The sequence below is a fragment of the Thalassophryne amazonica genome, chromosome 5 (assembly GCF_902500255.1).
Source record: "Thalassophryne amazonica chromosome 5, fThaAma1.1, whole genome shotgun sequence".
Taxonomy (NCBI): Eukaryota; Metazoa; Chordata; class Actinopteri; order Batrachoidiformes; family Batrachoididae; genus Thalassophryne; species Thalassophryne amazonica.
This window is the reverse complement of record NC_047107.1, coordinates 83,416,951-83,440,776: the sequence shown is the minus strand read 5'-3', so window position 1 is coordinate 83,440,776 and position 23,826 is coordinate 83,416,951. Positions and strand designations below refer to the sequence as shown.

The following is a 23,826-nucleotide window of genomic DNA, read 5'->3' as shown; positions in this document are numbered from 1 at the left end:
TAAATCGATCAGTGCAGCACCGCGCACCCGCACGAACCACGATGCGTAAAAGCGCAGCCAGTGTGCGCACCGGATTAGGAAACACATAACGCAACACCCCTCCCCTACGCCCCCTCGCTCACTTAAGTAACTGGTTTACGATACGTGCGTCATTGTCTCCAAAATAAGTTGAGCAATCATCGCTGCTGTGGTAGACGAATGAACCGTGATTTGATGTTTTTATCATCATTATTATTAATATTATAAAGTAAGTCCTTGAAAAACACACAAAACAGACTCAGCCCTTGGGTTGAAATATCATCCCAGAAACCTATAAAACCCACAGGAGAAAAGAAAGACTGTGTTTCACACAGGACATCACGTGTCAGTCTATCAGATCGACTTTTCTCCGTCAAAAAAAAAAAAAAAAAAATTGATTCAGCACCACGGACAGTGACACAATGAAACATGATATTATAGAATATGTTACGTAGAGCCGTCAGTCAGTCTCGTTCTTTAAAGTGTCTGGACCGCACAAAGACTGCACAACAATAACGTTACTTTTCCTTCAGTGATCGTGAATGAAAGGACGCACGTGGCGCAGCGGGCTGTTGCCAAAGCTCACCTCGGTCACTGTCAGTGGTGAGACAAATATTCAAATCCTCGACCTCACTGAAACAAGTTTAAATGCTCCACTGTTCATAATAAGGTTATTACAATATAGTTATATTTTTTACCGAGGTATTATGAATCAATGAATTAACAGAATGTAATCACCAATACACTTTATTTTGCAAAATAACTGACAACAGGGTGTGACCCGATGAATATCTATCTACTGTACTACTACTTCCACCTGATTCTTCTTGATTTGTGCAGTTTAGTGAAAATACTCTAGCTCATAATATAATATAACTAGTCTACATGTGTTTTGTGGACTTGGAAAACGTGTAGGGCCGGGTTCCTTGAGGTGTCCTGTGGGGGGTAAGGGAAATTGCAACACATTGTCCATCTCTGAATGACCAAAGTAGGAGCAGTGTCCATGTTCTTGGTATTAGATCATACCTCTTCCCGGTTAGTGTTGGGCTCTGCCGACGCTGCCCTTTGTCACCAATCCTCTTCATGATGTTCACGGACAGGATTTCATGGCGCAGTCAGGGACTGGAGAGTGTCCAGCTTGGTGAACTCAGAATTTCATTGCTGCGTTTTGCAGATGATGTGGTTCTGATGGCTTCATCAGACAATGAACTTTAATGTGCACTGGAAAGGTTCTTCTCTGATCAAGGGGACCTTCTTTATCAGGGGAGAGTTATTGCCAGGAATGGAGGAGCATAAATATCTCAAGGTCTTGTTTATGAGTGGGAGTAAGATTGTTGGGTTTTGGTTTGTCCTGGGGTTTTTGAGTTGTCCTAGTGTCCTTTTATGTCTTTGTTCACCTGTCATTCCATTGGTTGTGGGTGTGTGTGAGAGGATGCGTGTGAATACATTTGTATGTATGTAGGTATCATGCCCTCTCTTTCCCAGGGTGTGCTTATGTGCATGTGTGAAGGTGTGTTCTGATTCTCTGTGTGCTCCTTCTCCCATGGTCTCTGGGTATGTGTGTGGATGTTCTGCGTGGGTGTGTGTGTGTGGGAATGTATGGACGTGTGGTTCCCCTCTGTGTGCCATGCCCCCTGGGGATGGGTGTGGATGTCCTGCGTGGGTGTGTTGGTGTGCATGTGGGTGTGCACGCTCTTGGTGTGTCTGTGAGTATGTGGTGAGAGTCCTCCTGTCTCATCTCCCGTTCGCCTACCATGTACAGTTGCCATGGTCACCCCTGTCAGCCATGAGTGGCAGCCATCTGATCCTCCGGATCCGAGGGCCCCGCCCCTCATGACTTGGCTTTATGTTTGACCTAGTGCGTGATGTCATTCGCTCCTGCACTTATCGTATTCCCCTTTGTGCTTCATGTCTTATTTTTCTCCTCGTATTTATTGTATTTCTGTTGTTCATCAACCTGTCAGTTTGGGTTATGTCATGACCTGCTTCCTGTATTATTACATAGGAAGCAGTAGCGACTTCGACAACACTATGCAAGGCTAAGCATAGCTTGTTAGCTGCAGCATTAGTGATAAACTACAGAGTAACATATAAACTATATCAATAGACATTTTTCTAACATCTGAAAGATATATTGTTATATCATACAGCCTTGCATGGAACATTATTAACCAGTATCCCATTTTGTTCTAACCAATTAGGAAACAATAATTTTAAAGTGGAAGCCAAAACCGGACAAGTTAAAATACTAGTCTGAAGCACTACTATTTTACCTACTGGTAGTACCAACCCAGTGTCACTCCAAATTTGTGACAGTGTCACGAAAAATGATTTAATCTATTACTTTTAATACCATCACGAAATGGAGTATGTTTTTGTCATTGTCATTTTTTTTGTAATTTTTATGTTGTACCCATCCCATTTTGTCCAATTTTGGCTTTATTGTATTATGATCTTCACTGCATTTTCAATATGTTACTACAGGGTGTTTAAAAACTTTGGAAATTTTCTTAAATATTCTGGTGATACAGTTATTCATGTGTTAAATGCAAATAAATAAGCAAATGTGATGACAAAAAGTGATGATGGTTAGGTGAAGGGAGGCTGCTGGACATTTATAAAGCCTCTTTGTACAGTTACAGAAAGAGAGAGAAGGCCTCTCTCATCACTGATGTGTAGGTTTTACTACACATTTCAGAGGCTCTGGTGACACCGGTGCTGCTATAGTGTAGTAACCCATGAAACGACTGACAAAAAGCAAAGAGAGTGAACGAGAACATAAAGAGAGATGTGCATTTGACAGGAGTGAAAATATGTACAACAAGAGCAATCAGAGATTTCTGACGTCCACCAATCCGGATCTGGAGCACCTCCAAAATTTAGTGGAGTCTTCCGTGTCCTAATATCTATCTGTGGTGAAAATTTTGTGATAATCCATGAAGTAGTTTTGATGTAATCCTTCACAGCAAATATAAAGTGTAATCTTGATACAGAAATCTTGATCCAGGATCTGGATCTGGATCACCTACAAAATTTAATAGAATCTTCCATGGCCTAATAGCTATCTGTGGTGAAAAGTTTGTCAAAATCCATGCAGCAGTTTTGACATAATAACAGTTTTGACATAGGATTACTAACAGTAATCCTTCAAAGCCTGTATAAAGTGAAACCGGATTCCAGATTCTGGATCCGGATCGCTTCCAAAATTGAATGGAGTCTTCCATGGCCTAATATCTATTGTCAAAATCCATGCAATAGTTTTAACGTAATCCTGCTAAAAGACAGACAAATAAATAAACGCCAATGATTTTTGTTATGTCCTTGGTGGACATAATTACTTCTTACCTGCCCTGCATAGTTTGTACTAATTCTATTCTGTTTATTTCTTTAAGATCAAATCATTTCAGCTCACAGTGCTACAAACTAGTTGACCACACCCAATCCATGATCAAGCACACTGTGTAAGGAAAAAAAAAGTGTTACAGGAAGACCAGATGGCTGTACTAAGAGGTAAGTGGGTTTGTTAGCTCGTATGTTAAGCCTCATGCCACAGTTTTCTCTTTTAACCTGACTTGATCACTGTGGTGCCTTGTGTTGCAAACTTAACCTGGTGCAGAACACATTTTGTTTAGCACTTCAAGCCTAAATATTCTGTATTTAAAAAACTACTGGAACACATATTAGAGAATTGAATATTGTTTATCACACCCATTTTTATTTTATGACTGATTGGTATGACTTATTGTAAATTGATAATGATGTAATAGGTTGGGTTTTGCTGTGGGATTTTGTTGAAACATATAAAGCTCACTTTGATTTGTCATTGGGTACAAATGCTTTCTTGGGGCATATGGCAGCAAAGATTAAAAAAAAAAAAAAAAAAAAGCTAACGCCGTAATGGGGATTATAAATTTACTTCTGGTCTACAAGGCACTTGTCTGGGCTCATTTGGAATATGCCAGCCAGATGTGGGCTCCTTACCTGAAGAAGGATATTACATCAGTAGAAAATGTGCAGTGACTCAGATTTATAAGATCTGGAGTGGAAAATATGATGCAATCAGAACATGAATAATGAGCTGTAATTTGTTCAGATAGTAGTAATATGCACTTTTTTCTTTAATTTTACAGATGCAGGGGTTAGTGCGCTTGGTTTCAGTGTGCAACATTCCTGTTTCAAACCCCACCCCAGCCACAGTTCTCCTTGTAATGTGGAGTTTTGTCAGGAAGGGCATCTGGAGTAAAACCTGTCCCCAATTCAACACGCACATCCACGTTGCGTTTATTGTGGTGACCCTGAGTGCAAACAAGGGAGCAGCCAAACAGACTTACTGACTTTAATTTTACAGATGGATTATGTTTGATACAATTAAAGGTTTAAAAACATGTTGCTGTCATAAATCAAACCTGATTTCTACATTTTTAGAATTGGGAAGGCAATTGGAGCCAAAAATCAGCAATGGGCAACTGCCTCTGCAACTAAATGCACTGAAGAAATGCTGTAGATTGGAGTTCCAGAGGAACATACAGTAGTGTTCAGAATAATAGTAGTGCTATATGACTAAAAAGATTAATCCAGGTTTTGAGTATATTTCTTATTGTTACATGGGAAACAAGGTACCAGTAGATTCAGTAGAGTCTCACAAATCCAACACGACCAAGCATTCATGATATGCACACTCTTAAGGCTATGAAATTGGGCTATTAGTAAAAAAAAAAAAAAGTAGAAAAGGGGGTGTTCACAATAACAGTAGCATCTGCTGTTGACGGTACAAACTCAAAACTATTATGTTCAAACTGCTTTTTTAGCAATCCTGTGAATCACTAAACTAGTATTTAGTTGTATAATCAGTTTTTCATGATTTCTTCACATCTGCAAGGCATTAATTTTGTTGGTGTAGAACCAAGATTTTGCTTGTTTACTAGTGTGCTTGGGGTCATTGTCTTGTTGAAACACCCATTTCAAGGGCATGTCCTCTTCAGTATAAGGCAACATGACCTCTTCAAGTATTTTGACATATCCAAACTGATCCATGATACCTGGTATGCGATATACAGTAGTGTTCAGAATAATAGTAGTGCTATGTGACTAAAAAGATGAATCCAGGTTTTGAGTATATTTCTTATTGTTACATGGGAAACCATTAAGGTACCAGTAGATTCAGTAGATTCTCACAAATCCAACAAGACCAAGCATTCATGATATGCACACTCTTAAGGCTATGAAATTGGGCTATTAGTAAAAAAGTAGAAAAGGGGGTGTTCACAATAATAGTAGCATCTGCTGTTGACGCTACAAACTCAAAACTGTTATGTTCAAACTGCTTTTTTAGCAATCCTGTGAATCACTAAACTAGTATTTAGTTGTATAACCACGGTTTTTCATGATTTCTTCACATCTGCGAGGCATTAATTTTGTTGGTTTAGAACCAAGATTTTCCTTGTTTACTGGTGTGCTTGGGGTCATTGTCTTATTGAAACACCCATTTCAAGGGCATGTCCTCTTCAGTATAAGGCAACCTGACCTCTTCAAGTATTTTGACATATCCAAACTGATCCATGATACCTGGTATGCGATATATAGGCCGAACACCATAGTAGGAGAAACATGCCCATATCATGATACTTGCACCACCATGCTTCACTGTCTTCACTGTGAACTGTGGCTTGAATTCAGAGTTTGGGGGTCGTCTCACAAACTGTCTGTGGCCCTTGGACCCAAAAAGAACAATTTTACTTTCATCAGTCCACAAAATATTCCTCCATTTCTCTTTAGGCCAGTTGATGTGTTCTTTGGTAAATTGTAACCTCTTCTGCACGTCTTTTATTTAACAGAGGGACTTTGCGGGGGATTCTTGCAAATAAATTAGCTTCACACAGGCATCTGCTAACTGTTACAGCACTTACAGGTTACTCCAGACTGTCATTGATCATCCTGGAGCTGATCAGTGGGTGAGCCTTTGCCATTCTGGTTATTCTTCTATCCATTTTGATGGTTGTTTTCCGTTTTCTTCCACACGTCTCTGGTTTTTTTTTTTTTTTGTCCATTTTAAAGCATTGGAGATCATTGTAGATGAACAGCCTATAATTTTTTTGCAATAAGTTTTCCCCTCTCCAATCAACGTTTTAATCAAACTATGCTGTTCTTCTGAACAATGTCTTGAACATCCCATTTTCCTCAGGCTTTCAAAGAGAAAAGCATGTTCAACAGGTGCTGGCTTCATCCTTAAATAGGGGACACCTGATTCACACCTGTTTGTTCCACAAAATTGACAAACTCACTGATTGAATGCTACTATTGTTGTGAACACCCCCTTTTCTACTTTTTTTTTTTACTAATAGCCCAATTTCATAGCCATAAACTCCTAGGGCCTGGCATCCACATATGGGGACATGACATTTTTGGTTGTCTAGACCATAATACTAAAGTTTTGTTTCATGAGAACCTCTGGGTCTTAGGAGGTTTTTAAGAGTGTGCATATCATGAATGCTTGGTCTTGTTGGATTTGTGAGAATCTACTGAATCTACTGCCGTGCCTTGTTTCACATGTAACAATAAGAAATATACTCAAAACCTGGATTAATCTTTTTAGTCACATAGCACTACTATTATTCTGAACACTACTGTATGGTGTGTGTTGATGCAAGAGCACAGATAAGATGTATTCAGGATTTTTTTCCTCATAGACATGATGTGTTATAATTCAGTTCAACAAAACACACTCTACATGATTGCAAACTTTCAGTTTGTATTTTAATGACTTTTGTTTCCCCAACAACACGACTTTAGTAGAGACAAACCTTTTTTTTTTTTTTGACTAAGCTTCATCACAAAGATCCACAGAAGGTCACATACACTCACAAACACACCTCTTAACTATTTAGCACCAAACATTACAAGTATCTTGTTTGGCAAAACATAAAATAATATATCAATAGTTATTAAAAAAAACCAACAACAAAAAAACATTCATTTAATATAGTCTTTACACACACAGATTCTGACAGTTTTGCATCTCCAGTGATGGCACGAGGACAAATTTTAATTATTTTGATATTCTGACTGATATCAACAATCACTTATTACAGATATTAACAATATCAAGTCAGCGGACATCATGAGAATATTTGTCCAGTAATACAAATTCAAACCACAAAAGGCACACGAGTGAAATAAGAATACAGAATATTCAAGAAAAATTAAACACGGCACTAAATATGGATGCTGAATGTAAACCAAGAATTAAACTTTTAAATGTAAAGAGAAAACACACATACATCCAGAAATTCAAAGAACGAGAAAAAAAAAAAAAAAAAACAGCAGTTCACACTGCAGAGAAAAACTGAAACACTTACAAACTTTAAGAAAAAATAAATAAATAAAAACAGCACATGTGCGCATGCACACACACCCACACTACATACACTAAGTCAACAGTGAGATGTCTCTTGACTGTCTATATACTCTACATTCCATTTAAATACATAATAAATATTTGGAAAATGTATAGCAGAGTAATAATACTTGCTCTTCTCTTTTAATATCAAAAGCTAGTACTTCTGTTTGTTCTCACTCTGACTACAGTTTCATAACAGATTTGGTATTTGGCACAAGAATAAAAAGAAGCTGCATTTTATACATAATAATAATAATATAATAATAATAATATCATCATCATCAGCATATCATAAAAGTAAAACATTTCTTACTTAAAGCCTTACAATTATGGGTGTTAATACAGTTAATGGGATGACTACAAACTGCTGCTTTCAGTCTCTAAAAAGCTGTATTAGGCACTATTTTATTAAAAAAAAAAAAAAATGACACCAGCATACAATATAATAATAATAATAATAATAATAATACATACATACATACATACATGAAACACCAGCAAAACAGTTGTGAATGACAACACATCATACTACTCCCTGAAGAGGACATTTTATGAAGCAGATTTTTAAAATTATGGAATATAGCATTCAAAACCATCTGTTCATTAGTGTATAATTAGCTGCAATAATGAATCAAAGTGGGTTTTTTTTCAGGTTAGACTGAGCCCACCATATCTACATGAGAGTGGGCCCCACTCACATGAAAGCCGCCATGTTGGTACAGGAACCCAAAAAGGACATACTCACTCCATCTTTTGCATTTTGCAGCACCACTGGAAGACTAATGAAAAATAAGAGCAATCCATGGTTGTTTGCCTATACACTGTCTACTGGTTGCTAGTGCAGGCTCACAAGTTTAGGAACCCTCATTTTTGTGAAACTGATTGGATCATACATGGTGCTCACCACAAGAGAAGGCAAGGAGGCATGAATCGGCATTGCCAATGAATCAAAAACGTGAAGAGAAACAATATCGCAACCAGCAAGAGTATAACACAATCTGCAACCTCACCACTAGATGACACTAAATTATACACACTATAGCTTTAAGTTAACCAGAACATTGACATTTTGAAATAATAATTTTATAATAATTTCAAACATGCTGCTTCAGGCTTTCTTTTACATACAGTCATTAATATCTCCTGGACACAGTAGCTTTTATCAGTTATTTGTCTAATTTTATGGTTTCTGTGTAGGCTCTCAGTTGTCCAGTTGGTTTTCATAGTAGAGAAGCTTGAATCTTCGACTGGACTGGGTTGCTTGACACGAGGACGTTTCTTCTGCGCTTCTGCAATTTGAAGTGAAACGTCCTCGCGTCAAGCAACCCACTCCAGTCAAAGATTCAAGCTTCTCTACTAATTTTATGGTCTCACTTTGTGAAACTGACCCTTCTTCTATTCAAGCAGGTTAGGGTTAGCTGGTTCTATGTGTACCCAGGTCCAGGTTTGGGCCATACTAAACCTGTTCTCTCTCCGTCTCATTTACAGAGCCAGTCCATGATGTCGGATTTCTTCCTTAACGTACAAACCTGGATCTGTGTCTGAAGCAGGGAGGTGAAGTTGTCTCAGTCAGTCTTCCACACAGCATTCAGAACCTTCACCACCTCCTCGTAGATAATAAAAACTATAGCAACATCCAGACACACACGGCCCAGCCGGGGAACTGTCCCCTTATAGAAACTACAGAGAGAAACAGACAGTTTAGATTCAGGACAGAATTTAGGTTGGGTTTTTTTTTCTTCTTCTTCTTCTTTCTTTATTTTTGAAATAGGCCACCATGTACTGTTAGGTCAAGTTCTTTTCAGTGGTCTCATCAAGGATCAGAACATATTCGACACTGAAAACATTTGGGTTTGACTTTAAGATGAATATGAGAAGACAGTTTAGATTGAGTCCCATCAGGCCTGTGTTTATCCCCAGATATTGTAGCATGAAGCAAAAGAGAGTCCACACTTCCACTGGACAGTCCATCACAGATTACTTTCCCAGCCAAGGCCAGTACCATTTACAGCTGGGTGGACTGGGACAATGCAGATTAAGTGTCTTATCCAAGGAGAAGGCCAAATCGAGAGCCCCGAAAAAGTCCTTTTGTTTAGTTGTCAGTATGTTTTGGATCAAGGTCTTGCACATGACAAGTTCCTCCTGATTCATTTGAGTGCATTCCTCTGTACGTTGGCCTACAAAATGTTCCCATAGACTTCTGAATTCTCTCTGCTGCTGCCATCATGAGTTACATCACCAGTGAAAACTAGCGAGTCTGTTGAAAAACAGCCACATAAGCACAAGCTATGGCACAAATACACCCTGTTTCACAGATGAATTGATATATTTTGGATCATGAGCAGATTCTTTGTTCCTCCAGACTTTGGACTTTCCATCACTTTGGTAGATGTTAATCTTGTTCTCATCAGTCCATAAAACTTTGATCCAAAACTATTGTAAAGTATCTATGAACCATAACTGATGCATTTTCTCGTGTGGCCTTTATCTTTCTGCTTTTGCAGCCCACTTTGTACACTGGAGTGAGATACCTTCACCCCTGCTCTTTGGAGGACATTGGTGATGTTGCCACACTGGGTTTTTCCTTCACAATGCTTCTGTCACTGGTGGTTGTTTTTCTTGGTTGACTCATGCATCTGTAAGCAGTGAAAGTGTCAAACGTCCAGAGAAATTTCCTTATCTTGGCAGTGACGTTCATGTTTCCATAACCTCAAACTGTGAGCTTGAGAGACACCTGGGAAGAGCTCAGGAGGCTTGAGGTATCAAGCCTCGGTCTTGAGAGGTCATTTGGGCATCAACTACAACAATGCTGTAAATTTTGGGAGCTAAAAGCCAACATTCGAAACTGTCTTCTCATATTATCACTATCAGATGCAAACCCACTAATATTCAATTTACCAAAAATGGAGATACGTATTTGTATCACAGTGAAGATATTCATCTTTACATCTCAAACCCAAATGTCTTCCAAGTGTAGCAAAAATAAATTAATTGGTCCTAATATTCCAGAAAGAGACGGGATGAAAGTGTGTTTTAACTATAGAGAGCACATTAACACTGTTCAGCGTTCAAACATTTGTGTTTGGGCTTCTTAGTGGGATGACATAGCAAAATAATTGTGCATTTTGTGATAAAAGCATGAAATTTAGCACACATATTCTAAATCAACTAATGCTTATTTTCAGATGTCGCGCTATCCTGGAACTGACCTCTAATGAATCATTATATAATATGGTATATTCTTCAATATTATTGGAGCATTTTTTTTTTCCCCATTTTTATTTTCAACAAATGGCTGCCATGGGTGACATATTTAAAAGTCATGATGGCTCAGTATCCAGTTTTAATTGGAATACCTTTGGCTATATGTGTACCAAATTCTATGCTTTTATCACAACATGCACAATAGTTATGAAAATTTTAGCTAAACTGCACCGCTATCTTTAAAATCAGAATGACAGAAATGAAGACCTCAAGTAGATTAGTTTCAAGTAACATGATTGGCATAGCGTTTGGGCTGTGCAAAATTCAGAAATAGAATTCTGCATCCTGTTTGCTATCTCAGTTCAAAATTTAACTCAAATTCAAAAACTGAATTGAAATTCAAAGAGTCATTCTCAATTCAGTTCTGAACTTTGTACAGCCCTGCATAGTGTCACCACTTAAAAACAAAAAACAAAAAACAAAGCACAACTATATTCTCATTTCTCATTCAGTTCATGGGAAAGGTTATGATTGCACCCGCAAAGTTAAATTACACGTGAACATGGTTGACTCAAAACTGATTGTGTCAACTCTGAGAAGAAACTTTGGAACATTTAACAGTGAGAGTGTTGAAACAACACTTAAGAGGTTTCAACAAGAGAGTTGTTAAACCACACTAACTGGAATGAAGGTGTACTCACGCTGCCAAGCCTTCATGTCTCAGAATCTTAAGGCCACAGTCCACTGTGTTCCTGTACTTATGTGCTTCTAGACCCTGTGAGGAAAGACAGCAGCGTTCCAACAAAGTAGTATTCAGATTTGTTTGTTTTCTCTCAAACAAATGTGTGGACAGTTCCTGCTGAGGGATAATTCAAATGATACGAGTAATCTGTGCTTTATATTATTTACCTGCATGCGAGTCTTGATGACATCTAGTGGAGTGTTTCCAAATACACTGGCTGCCCCTGCAATGGCTCCAAACACTCCAGTCACTAAAGGATTGATAGCTTTGTTGGGGTTATCACCTGTAAGGAAAAATCCAAGTTAATAAAATCAGTTACAGCCATGTGATTAACAAGTAAACACCTATGGGAAATATGCAGATGCTTGAGTGAATACTACATTATTATGACACTATGCGTGCACTGATTGGATGATTTCTGGTGTGATATTTTCCCATATCAGACCATTTCTATGACAATCGGTCCGGATCACGTATCAGATTTGTTACAAACCAGAAAGCTAAAAACACGATTAGGAAAAAAAAACAAAAAACAAGTTGGACATGATGAACATAGTCCATACATATCTAAATATCATCGGAAAAAAAAAACACACAAATTGAAGGCTTATCAGCTAATTATCGGACCATCTGTTAACAAGTTCTTCACAGTTGGTACTAATCGGCAGAACCAGATCAGTTGGCAGAACCAGAATGATAATACAATTGATGGAATGATTGACAGAACAGCACCTTACTATGCCACCTGCTCTCAAGATATTGACAAACAATCTTAAGATAATGTTATCATACAAAGGAGAAAGTCCCCCCGTCACGTGCAAATCACAAACTTATGTCTTTTCTGTTCCAATTAGCACTAATCGCCAGCACAGCAGCTCGCCATATTGGAAAATTTACCTTCACTAACACTAGATGGCACCACACAAGCTCGCATTCTGTCATTTGTTCTGTCAAGAGTTTGGAGCTTCTAATACTGCCCTGTAGCTTTATATAGTGGCTAAATAACGTGATTATTTTAATGGTGAGACCTGATCATCTCATCAATACTTATTTTGGGTGTAATATAAGCAAAAATGACCCATTCCGCTGATTATCATCCACTCCGTCAATTACCAGTTGTTCCAGTTCCATTCCACTTATACGTAGTTCTGGCGATTAGTAGCTTGCGTTCTTCATGGAGTTGAAGAAAGCAAACAGGTATGAATCCAAAACCGTCACCAGCTTTCATATTCGGGCGATACTGTAAGTTCGTATGTTTATACATATTATAGGCATATAATAAATTAATTATTAACTTCACTTGCTCGGTCTGATATTTTCCTGTACAGACCTCGCGCTCAGTTAATAATACTTTAATATTATTCATCATACAAAACTGTGTCCAAAGTGAGTACTACACACTTTAATGGCACTAAGAATTAGCGCAACAAAAGGCTGACCAAAAACTGGTAATTTGTTGGCAGTTCCTCACAGTCTTATTTATTTATTTATTGTTGTTTTGAAGTTTTATTTTTTGTGCAGATGCATTCACTTACAAAAATCACCCCAATCATTACAGACTGGGCTATTCTTTCCAAACAGAGCTATTAAACTAATATGGTGTCAATTCCTGTATTTTTTCAGAATGCAATATACTGTAGATGGTAGAAAAAAATATATTGCAAAGTCATTTGTTTTGTTTTGCAATATTGTGCAGCCTTCACTCACACACACACACACACACACACACACGTGTGCACGTTTGCATTTTTGTTGAAATTCTGCCTCCATAAGGAATATTGGAGGTCAGTGGCAAACTTTGTTTTGATGCCTGAAGGAACATGCTGCACTTCATTCAAGGCTTGCAGGGTGCACGTGACCCCCCAGGTGGGACAAAAGTCATTAATTAAAAAATAAAACTCATAACCAGCACCTCTTCATCAGGTGTTTAATACACACCAACACTTTTACAACCCCAATTCCAATGAAGTTGGGATTGGTATCGTACCTTTTTATTTTTTTCAAAAACTATATGGATTTCATTCATATGTTTTTACGTCAGACAAGCTTGAACCCTCGTGCGCATGCGTGAGTTTTTCCACGCCTGTCGGTGATGTCATTCGCCTGTGAGCACGCCTTGTGGAAGGAGTGGTCCCGCCCCCTCGTCGGATTTTCATTGTCTGGAAATGGCGGAATGATTTGGACTTTTTTTCCATCTGAATTTTTTCAGAAGCTGTTAGAGACTGGCACCTGGAAACCATTTGAAAAATTTATCTGGCTTTCGGTGAAAATTTTACAGGCTTCACAGAGAATAAGGACTGTTACTACAGCTTTAAGGACGCTCGGCGCGCCGCGCTCCGAGCTGCGACGACGAGGCAGAAAACGCCAGATAATTTCTAAGCTGATGGCTCTGTGGATACGAGACCATCGTGTGCACTTTCTCTGGTTATCACAAGAGCTGGACATCAGCCATTTTCCGGCAGATTTCACTTTTAACAAGAGATTTTGTCATGGAAAGCCGCGCGGAGGCTTCGTGCGTAACGACCGATTCGCTGTTTGAGCGAGACAAAGAACACCTCCGTTTCGGCGTGTCATGGGACAAGTTGGGACATGCCTATCTCGGCTTTCAATGCTTACCAGTCCAGTAAGTATCACAGAAATTGTGGAGAGCTGGGTGGGACCACACCTTCCACAAGGCGTGCTCACAGGCGAATGACGTCACTGACAGGCGTGGAAAAACTCACGCATGCGCAAGAGGGTTCAAGCTTGTCTGACGTAAAAACATATGAATGAAATCCATATAGTTTTTGAAAAAAATAAGAAGGTACGATACTTTATTGACAGACCTCGTATTTAATGTTCAAACTTTTAGTCTTCTTTGTTTTTGTGCAAATATTTGCTAATTTTGAAAAGGATGCCTGCAACACATTTCAAAACAGCTGGGACATAAAAGACTGGGAAAGTTGATGAATGCTCAAACAACACTTGTTTGGAACATTTCACAGGTGAACAGGTTAATTGGAAACAGGTGAGTGTCATGATTGGTTATCAAAGAAGCATCTCCAAAAGGCTCAGCTGTTCACAAGCAAAGATGGGGCGAGGATCACCACTTTGTGAACAGCTGCATGAAAAAATAGTCCAACAGTTTAAGAACAATGTTTCTCAACATTCAACTGCAAGGAATTTAGGGATTCCATCATCTACAGTTCATAATATAATCAGAAGATTCAGAGAATCTGGAAAACTTTCTACACGTAAACGGCAAGGCCAAAAACCAACACTGAATGCCCGTGACCTTCGATCCCTCAGGCAGCACTGCATTAAAAACTGACATCATTGTGTAAAGAATCTTACCGCGTAGGCTCAGGAACATTTCAGAAAACCATTGTCAGTTAACACAATTTGTCACTACAAGTGCAAGTTAAAACTCTACCATGCAAAGCAAAAGCCATACATCAACAACATCCAGAAACACCGCCGCCTTCTCTGGGCCGAGTTCATTTGAAATGGACAGACACAAAGTAGAAAAGTGTGCTGTGGTCTGATGAGTCCACATTTGAAATTGTTTTGGAAATCATGGATGTCGTGTCCTCCGGACAAAAGAGGAAGAAGACCATTCAGATTGTTACCAGCGCAAAGTTCAAAAGCCAGCATCTGTGATGGTATGGGGGGGTGTTAGTGCCCATGGTATGGGCAACTTGTGACGGCACCATCAATGCTGAAAGGTACATCCAGGTTTTGGAGCAACATGCTGCCATTCAAGCAAGGACTTTCAGGGACGTCCCTGCTTATTTCATCAAGACAATGCCAAGCCACATTCTGCACATGTTACAACAGCATGGCTTCGTAGTAACAGAGTGCGGGTACTAGACTGGCCTGCCTGCAGTCCAGACCTGTCGCCCATTGAAAATGTGGCGCATTATGAAGCGCAAAATACGACAACGGAGACCCAGAACTGTTGAACAACTGAAGTTGTACATCAAGCAAGAATGGAAAAGAATTCCACCTACAAAGCTTCAACAATTAGTGTCCTCAGTTCCCAAACGCTTATTGAGTGTTGTTAGAAGGAAAGGTGACGTAACACAGTGGTAAACATACCACTGTAGCAGCTTTTTTGAAATGTGTTGCAGGCATCCATTTCAAAATGAGTAAATATTTGCACTAAAACAATAAAGTTTATCAGTTTGAACATCAAATATCTTGTCTTTGTGGTGTATTCAATTGAATATAGGTTGAAGAAGATTTGTAAATCATTGTATTGTCTTTATTTACATTTTACACAACGTCCCAACTTCACTGGAATTGGGGTTGTATTACAAAGTCATTTTGCATTCCTTGCACTGAATTTTCAGAAACATGCAGTGGTGCACACTGACCTCTGTACCAGTTCTTCAGTGAGGTCATCACAAAGAAGCGAATTGCCTGGTTGGAGCCTTGTTTGAGGACAGTCGCTGTCAGACCCTGATATGTCCCTCTCAAACCTGATCACAAGATGAACTGATTAAATTACTTACTTATAAAATGAGCTGTGTTACCTTGTTTGTCCAGTAGGTGTCAGGTTAGTTGTATGCATTAAAGTTGTTCACCTTGAACCCTGACAATCTCTCTGACACCATGGAAGAAACCTTTGTATTTGGGGAAGGCTGAAGTCTGGTCGTGGATGAATTTAACCTGTTGGGATAAAATGTGTTGTGAATGCAAAACATTCAAAACAAAGCTTTTTAAAAAGCAAGATACTTATAGTGTGACTTTTCTTATGTAGGGCGATTTCCTAATGAGACGCGATAGTATAAAAACAGTAATAGTATAAAACGTCACAGACTTTAAAAATAATTAACATTATACAAAGTAGAGCTCTGTGAACAAGCTCACAGAATAATAGACAGGCCTCACTCTGCCATATTAGTCCCTTGCATGTTGGTGGTAGTAAATCTTTTCCAATGATAAACTTGAACAAAGTGGTCAACACAAAAACAACATCAGTGTCATCAATTAAAGACAAAACTCCAATTATAAGACCAGAATTATTTTCTTTCATGCACATCTGCATATGGTGTGCTACCAGTGTGTGTGATGTTTTAAATCCACATTTTAAGAGTTGTTTTGACAAGACTGACGCACAGCCAGAAAGGGTCATTGCCACAGCTCCATGCTTCAACACATTTAACTGAATCCAGTGCATCCAGAACGTTTTCAGAGTGCTTCACTTTTTCTACAATTTTGTTATGTTACAGCCTTATTCCAAAATAGAGCAAATTAATTTCCCCCTCAAAATTCTACTCACAACATCCCACAGTGACAACATGAAAAAGTTTTTTTTTTTTTTTAATTTTTGCAAATTTATTAAAAATGAAAAAACAAAGAAATCACATGTACATAAGTAAGTACAGCCTGAAGTCTTCTTGAATATGATGCCACAAGCTTGGCGCATCTACAGTATCTTTGGGCAGTTTTGCCCATTCCTCTTTGCAACACCTCTCAAGTTCCATCAGGATGGATAGGGCGTGTCGGTGCACAGCCATTTTCAGATCTCTACAGAGATGTGCAATCAGATTTCGATCTGGGCTCTGGCTGGGCCACTCAAGGACATTCATAGAGTTGTCCTGAAGCCACTCCTTTGATATCTTGGCTGTGTGTTAAAGGTCATTGTCCTGCTGAAAGATGAACCGTTGCCCCAGTCTGAGGTCAAGAGTACTCTAGAGCAGGTTTTCATCCAGGATGTCTCTGTACATTGCTGCATTCATCTTTCCCTCAATCCTGACTAGTCTCCCAGTTCCTACTGCTGAAAAACATCCCCACAGCATGATGCTGCATGATGGATTGCTGCAGAGATGGCTGTCCTTCTGGAAGGTTCTCCTCTCTCTACAAAGGAATGCTGGAGCTCTGACAGAGTGACCATCAGGTTCTTCATCACCTCCCGAGCTAAGGCCCTTCTCCCTGATCGCTCAGTTTAGATGGGCAGCCAGCTTTAAGAAGAGTCCTGGTGGATCAAAACAGATGATGGAGGCCACTGTGCTCATTGGGACCATCAAAGCAGCAGAAATGATTCTATACCCGTCCCCCGATTTGTGCCTCGAGACAATCCTGTCTTGGAGGTCTACAGAAAATTCCTTTGACTTCATACTTGGTTTGCGCTCTGACCTGCACTGTCAACTGTGGGACCTTATATGTAGGCAGTTGTGTGCCTTTCCAAATCATGTCCAATCAACTGAATTTACTCCAGGTGGACTCCAATTAAACTGCAGAACCATCTCAAGGATGATCAGTGGAAACAGGATGCATGTGAGCTCAATTTAGAGCTTCATGGCAAAGGCTGTGAATACTTATGTACGTGTGGGTTCTTGTTTTTTTTTTTTTTTTTTTTTTTTTTTTTTTTTTTTTTATAAATTTGCAAAAATCTAAAAAAAAGAACAAAAAAAGGAAAAAAAACCTTTTTTTCCACATTGCCATTATGGGGTGTTCTGTGTCAAATTTTGAGGAAAAAAAATGTATTTCATCCATTTTGGAATAAGGCTGTAACATAAAAAAATGTGGAAAAAGTGAAGTGCTGTGAATACTTTCCGAATGCACTGTATAATGTAGCAGCAGTCTCTCTTTGGGTTGGTGGCTGGAGTGTACCTTTAAATATAAAACCACTTTTTTTTTAAACTACATAATTCCAATAACAAATCAGCTGATATACGTACTTTAATGGTTTCCATGGGGCAGACCACTAAAATAGCCTCCATGATTCCGGCTCCAAGTCCACACAGCAGACCTCTGGTGCTGCCCAGTCGTCCAGATTCATCCTTCGCATGGTTACTGAGAAACTCAAACATTCCAAACCTGACAACAGAGTAAGCAGAGGATTATGGGAAAACTTAAACAAGAGCTGAGGAGGTGAGGAGCTGGGGTACAGAGGAGCTGAGCTCAACTGTACCCCAGTAGAAGGTCATTTACATTCAACATACACTGCTCCAGATGTGTGGCGGAAGTCATGAAAAGCAAAGCAGTTTTGACTTATGGTTTTGATTTCTAACCCAAATTAATCTGGATAGTTTATCTACATTAATATCAACTCTGTCATTTTTACAAAGTGAAAATATAACACATATCTTTTAATTTTTAAATAATGAGCTAATTCTGAAGGTTTGAAGATTAACACACACAGATGCTCAAAGGGATGGGCAAATGAGCCTCCACTCATCACTGATTGGTTGGTTTTATTTATATGTTTTAAATATATGTAAAAGCATTATGTTCCCATAATGCCTTTTCAATCAATCAATCAATCATTTTTTTATATTTACACAGATGCCTTTTGGCATCTGTGTGTTAATATTCAAACCTTCAGAATTATTTTAAAATGAAAAGATATGTTACAATTTGACTTTGTAAAAATGACAGAGTTGACATTAATGTAGATAAACTATCCGGATTAATTTGGTTTATATTGCATATTATGTATGTATATTATGGTCGTGTTGGGTTTGTGAGTTAACTTTTCAGTTAGCGGATTAGCGGTTATCAAAGCTAACTTCTTGGTTAGCTGTGCCCACCACTGTGTACAGATTAGAAATGGTCAATCAATCAATCAATTTTATTTATATAGCGCCAAATCACACAAACAGTTGCCCCAAGGCGCTTTATATTGTAAGGCAAGGCCATACAATAATTATGTAAAAACCCCAACGGTCAAAACGACCCCCTGTGAGCAAGTACTTGGCGACAGTGGGAAGGAAAAACTCCCTTTTAACAGGAAGAAACCTCCAGCAGAACCAGGCTCAGGGAGGGGCAGTCTTCTGCTGGGACTGGTTGGGGCTGAGGGAGAGAACCAGGAAAAAGACATGCTGTGGAGGGGAGCAGAGATCAATCACTAATGATTAAATGCAGAGTGGTGCATACAGAGCAAAAAGAGAAAGAAACACTCAGTGCATCATGGGAACCCCCCAGCAGTCTAAGTCTATAGCAGCATAACTAAGGGATGGTTCAGGGTCACCTGATCCAGCCCTAACTATAAGCTTTAGCAAAAAGGAAAGTTTTAAGCCTAATCTTAAAAGTAGAGAGGGTGTCTGTCTCCCTGATCCGAATTGGGAGCTGGTTCCACAGGAGAGGAGCCTGAAAGCTGAAGGCTCTGCCTCCCATTCTACTCTTACAAACCCTAGGAACTACAAGTAAGCCTGCAGTCTGAGAGCGAAGCGCTCTATTGGGGTGATATGGTACTATGAGGTCCCTAAGATAAGATGGGACCTGATTATTCAAAACCTTATACGTAAGAAGAAGAAATTTAAATTCTATTCTAGAATTAACAGGAAGCCAATGAAGAGAGGCCAATATGGGTGAGATATGCTCTCTCCTTCTAGTCCCCGTTAGTACTCTAGCTGCAGCATTTTGAATTAACTGAAGGCTTTTCAGGGAACTTTTAGGACAACCTGATAATAATGAATTACAATAGTCCAGCCTAGAGGAAATAAATGCATGAATTAGTTTTTCAGCATCACTCTGAGACAAGACCTTTCTAATTTTAGAGATATTGCGTAAATGCAAAAAAGCAGTCCTACATATTTGTTTAATATGCGCTTTGAATGACATATCCTGATCAAAAATGACTCCAAGATTTCTCACAGTATTACTAGAGGTCAGGGTAATGCCATCCAGAGTAAGGATCTGGTTAGATACCATGTTTCTAAGATTTGTGGGGCCAAGTACAATAACTTCAGTTTTATCTGAGTTTAAAAGCAGGAAATTAGAGGTCATCCATGTCTTTATGTCTGTAAGACAATCCTGCAGTTTATCTAATTGGTGTGTGTCCTCTGGCTTCATGGATAGATAAAGCTGGGTATCATCTGCGTAACAATGAAAATTTAAGCAATGCCGTCTAATAATACTGCCTAAGGGAAGCATGTATAAAGTGAATAAAATTGGTCCTAGCACAGAACCTTGTGGAACTCCATAATTAACCTTAGTCTGTGAAGAAGATTCCCCATTTACATGAACAAATTGTAATCTATTAGATGAATATGATGAAAAATGGTGGCACTAAGAAAATAACAGGAAGCAGAGCTGGAGATACTGTAAATTTCTTTGGGAGTGAGGAGGACAGACAGGGATAGGCTGTGATGAGCATATCAGTGGGAGAGCACAGATAGGACTGGATAACATATACGAGGTCTGTTAGAAAAGTATCCGACCTTTTTATTTTTTGCAAAAACCTGATGTCTCACAGGACATGTGACATGCCCACCTATTCCACCATTCGGAAGATTCAGACAGCTTTCAGTGGCTTTTCAGTCATGTGACTATCTGAGAAATTGTGGAAGAGGTGAGCATGTCACAACATGTCCTGTGAGACTTCAACACGAAGGCGCTTTTGCTCCGCTATCAGCTTCGTGCCGAAGCCATCGGCATGAATTTCGCTGCAACTCTTTTCATGGCCAAATCTTCTGTCACACTGGAATGTGCCGAAAAAGTGCTGATGTCCACCTCTTCCACAATTTCTCGGATAGTCACACGATGGTCCCGCATCACCACAGCGTTCACTTTGGAAATGATCCGGTCATTTCAGCATGTTGATGGCCGACCGGAGCGTGGCTCGCTCTCCACTGTTGTGCGGCCGTCTTTAAACCGGTTGTACCGCTCCTTAATTTGTGTGATGCCCATAGGATCGTCACCGAAAGCCGTCTGAATAATCCGAATGGTTTTGACCTGGCTGTCGCCCAGTTTCTGGCAAAATTTGATGCAGTCACGCTGCTCCAGTCATTCTGCCATTTCCTTGCAAAGAAAATCTGACGAGAGACTACACCCATCCTCACACAAAGGCTGCTTACCAGCAAATGACGCAACCGACAGGCGTAAAACAATTCATGCATGCGCACGAAGGTTCAAGGTTGGCTCATGCAAGCACACGTGATTCAAATCCATCAGGTTTTTGCAAAAAATAAAAAGGTCGGATACTTTTCTAACACACCTCGTATATGATGGAGCCACTGGGCAGGGCGAGAACAGGGAGCTCAAAGAACAAGATTTTAAATTTAGAAGATTTCCAATAATTAAAATAACATTTTCTTCATGGAAAAATAATTCTTAAAGTAATGCCTAAGATTTTAGCATTTTCCTGTGTTTTTAAGCTTTTTTTTTTAACCAATCAACTGCAAAACATGCATACAGTAAAAACTGAGTGGCGGACACTGTCTAACAACAAATTCACCAAAAGGAGGCCAATATGCCTGTTTAGATTGTGCTAAAAAAACAACAGTAACAATCAAACATCATTGCACGGCTCCCATCAACAGTGATACAGCAAGATGTATGAACAGACACACACACATTTTGTCTGTGTGACTCAATGACATCAAGCACCTCATGGATTCGCTGTTGACTTAGCCAAGTTACTAATTTCCTTCCAACTGAGAATTTACTGGAGACAAATGACTAAAGATACAGACTGTTCTTTAGCTTTTATTTTATTATCGTGTGCCCTTATCAAAGACAAACCAGTCTCACTGACAATGAGTGATTAGCAGCAACAAGAGAGCAAGAATGTTTAAATATCACTGCAATCACAATCTTCTTATCTTGCTTGGGACTCCGGCGAGGGCGGTCACATCTCCTCCTCTTGCCTCTATCTCTGCTCCAATCTTAAAAGTCCCTACTTCACCAGGCTGTGAATTCTTCAAACTATATTGGATTAATCATGGAATTGATCAGCTGGTCTCTGAACGCTATTGACGCCATTTTTTCAACAAGAAGATCAGGGCCGGGGGACCCTGCGTGCCTGGATGGAACTTACCCTGCGGCTATGTTCTCGGTTTTAGCTGCGGCAGGTCCCCGTTCCCCCCAAGCTAGCAGCGGCGCGACTCCTGTTGCAGCGGCTACCACACACTCATATCGCCTCAATTTGGAAAATGGACTGTTTCAAGTTTAGTGCACATAAACAATGTCAAATGTATATGTGTTGTCTTAATTCTGATGTGTGCCATTATTACAGTAAACAACTAATAATTATGGATTAATTGCTGTATCTTCTCTGTGGAAATGTTAGTGTGGACGTAATCTCGTTGTTGTTGCACTTGTAATGACAATGACAATAAATCTAATCCATCATTCATCCATCCATGTTGTGCCAGTGATTTATTTCTAGATGGAATTCATCCTGAAGGCAGGATGCCGCTCCATGCATTTACAAAAAAAAAAAAAAAAAAAAAAAACAGTCAGGGGAAGGAAAGGTAATTGCACTTGATCAATGCTTTGTTTTCCTCTCTGTCTTTTTTCATGCAGACCAAACATTTAGCCGTCATCTGACAGAATTCATTTCCTACCGTTGGCTCTTATGATTGGAGTTTTCTGCCTTTCTCACTCTTTTTTTTTTTTTCTGCTTGTTATCAGTCTGTATTCCCACAAGGGTTTGTCATTTGTTTTAAAACAGGATATCCACTATTACCTAACTACCACATGTCTAAAGCAGAAAAAAAAAAAAACAGTCAATAAAATAAATCTACTCAGACTCTCATGCAGGGTTAGCAGACGGCTTTAATGCTACAGACAGAAGGAAAACAATATTTCATTTTATATAACGGCTGAGTGGATCCTTGCCATTTCATTGGTGTTTTGTATGTCCCATTTGTCTTGCTTTGCATTCAGCATGGAATTTGGTTCCATTTAGAGTGCATATTGGTTCCATACGTTTTGGTACCATTGCATGCTGTGAACCCCGCCCAGTAGTGGCGACAGCATTTAGCCAAACATGTGGAGTTTGTTTTGCTGACAGACGACAATTTGAAGGTGCTAATTGACGGTGCCAATTCCTCAAACACACACACACACACACACACACACACACACACACACACACACACACACACACACACACACACACACACACACACACACACACACACACACAGTGCTGTAAGCTGTCTGGAGGCATGAAGAGCTGTTTGGAGTACGTTCGAATGAAAAGCTGGACTAATTTAACTTTGTTTTTTTTTGCTGCATTGAGGAGGTACACACTTTTTGGGGGGGTTTTTTGGAAGTACACAAAATCGGTGCATGGCATCGCAGACTTCATCGTCAGAATTATTTTTGAACTTCTATTTAAAGTTCGTGTTGGATTGTTGATGTCAAGGAGCAGTGATGCACAAAAGCTGGACAAATTTCTGATGTGATTTTTCGTTGGAGTGAGGAAGTACACAGTCTTTTTTTTTTTTTGAAGTACACAAAGTCAGTGCAGTGACAGACACACCAAAATGTAAGTCTCTTTTGTGTTGTTTGTAAATTAATATAATATCAAATGACAAGGATTTACTTTAGCCGTTATATAAAGCAAATAATGAATGTTTTTACATTCTTTCAATGGAATGAATATTTAATTCGGTGAAAGCTGGAACATACTCGTTGAATGGTATGTTCCAGCTTTCACCTCATGAAATATTTGTACCATTGAACTCATAAAAATTCATTATTTGTATAACAGTGTAGTTTGGAACAATTTGACTCTGCATCCTGAGCT

At 39.2% G+C, this 23,826-nt stretch overlaps 1 protein-coding gene and 1 long non-coding RNA gene across 2 annotated transcripts in view; one reads left to right on the top strand and one right to left on the bottom strand.

The window, feature by feature from the left end:
* The first annotated feature begins 7,972 nt into the window (after positions 1 to 7,972).
* On the top strand, positions 7,973 to 9,928 carry LOC117510842. The gene is made up of 3 exons (XR_004560824.1): positions 7,973 to 8,599; positions 9,804 to 9,805; positions 9,919 to 9,928. It is a non-coding gene; the product is annotated as an uncharacterized LOC117510842 (long non-coding RNA).
* si:dkey-178e17.1 (tricarboxylate transport protein B, mitochondrial) overlaps positions 8,952 to 23,826 on the bottom strand; it is a 73,673-nt gene continuing 58,798 nt past the window's right edge. Inside the window, exons 4-9 of the mRNA XM_034170729.1 lie at positions 18,026 to 18,164; positions 15,926 to 16,010; positions 15,716 to 15,820; positions 11,528 to 11,643; positions 11,320 to 11,393; positions 8,952 to 9,094 (exon numbers count right to left, since the gene is read on the bottom strand). Coding sequence (XP_034026620.1) covers positions 8,980 to 9,094; positions 11,320 to 11,393; positions 11,528 to 11,643; positions 15,716 to 15,820; positions 15,926 to 16,010; positions 18,026 to 18,164 — 634 coding nt within the window. The 3' untranslated portion in view covers positions 8,952 to 8,979. The remainder of the gene's footprint in view (positions 9,095 to 11,319; positions 11,394 to 11,527; positions 11,644 to 15,715; positions 15,821 to 15,925; positions 16,011 to 18,025; positions 18,165 to 23,826) is intronic.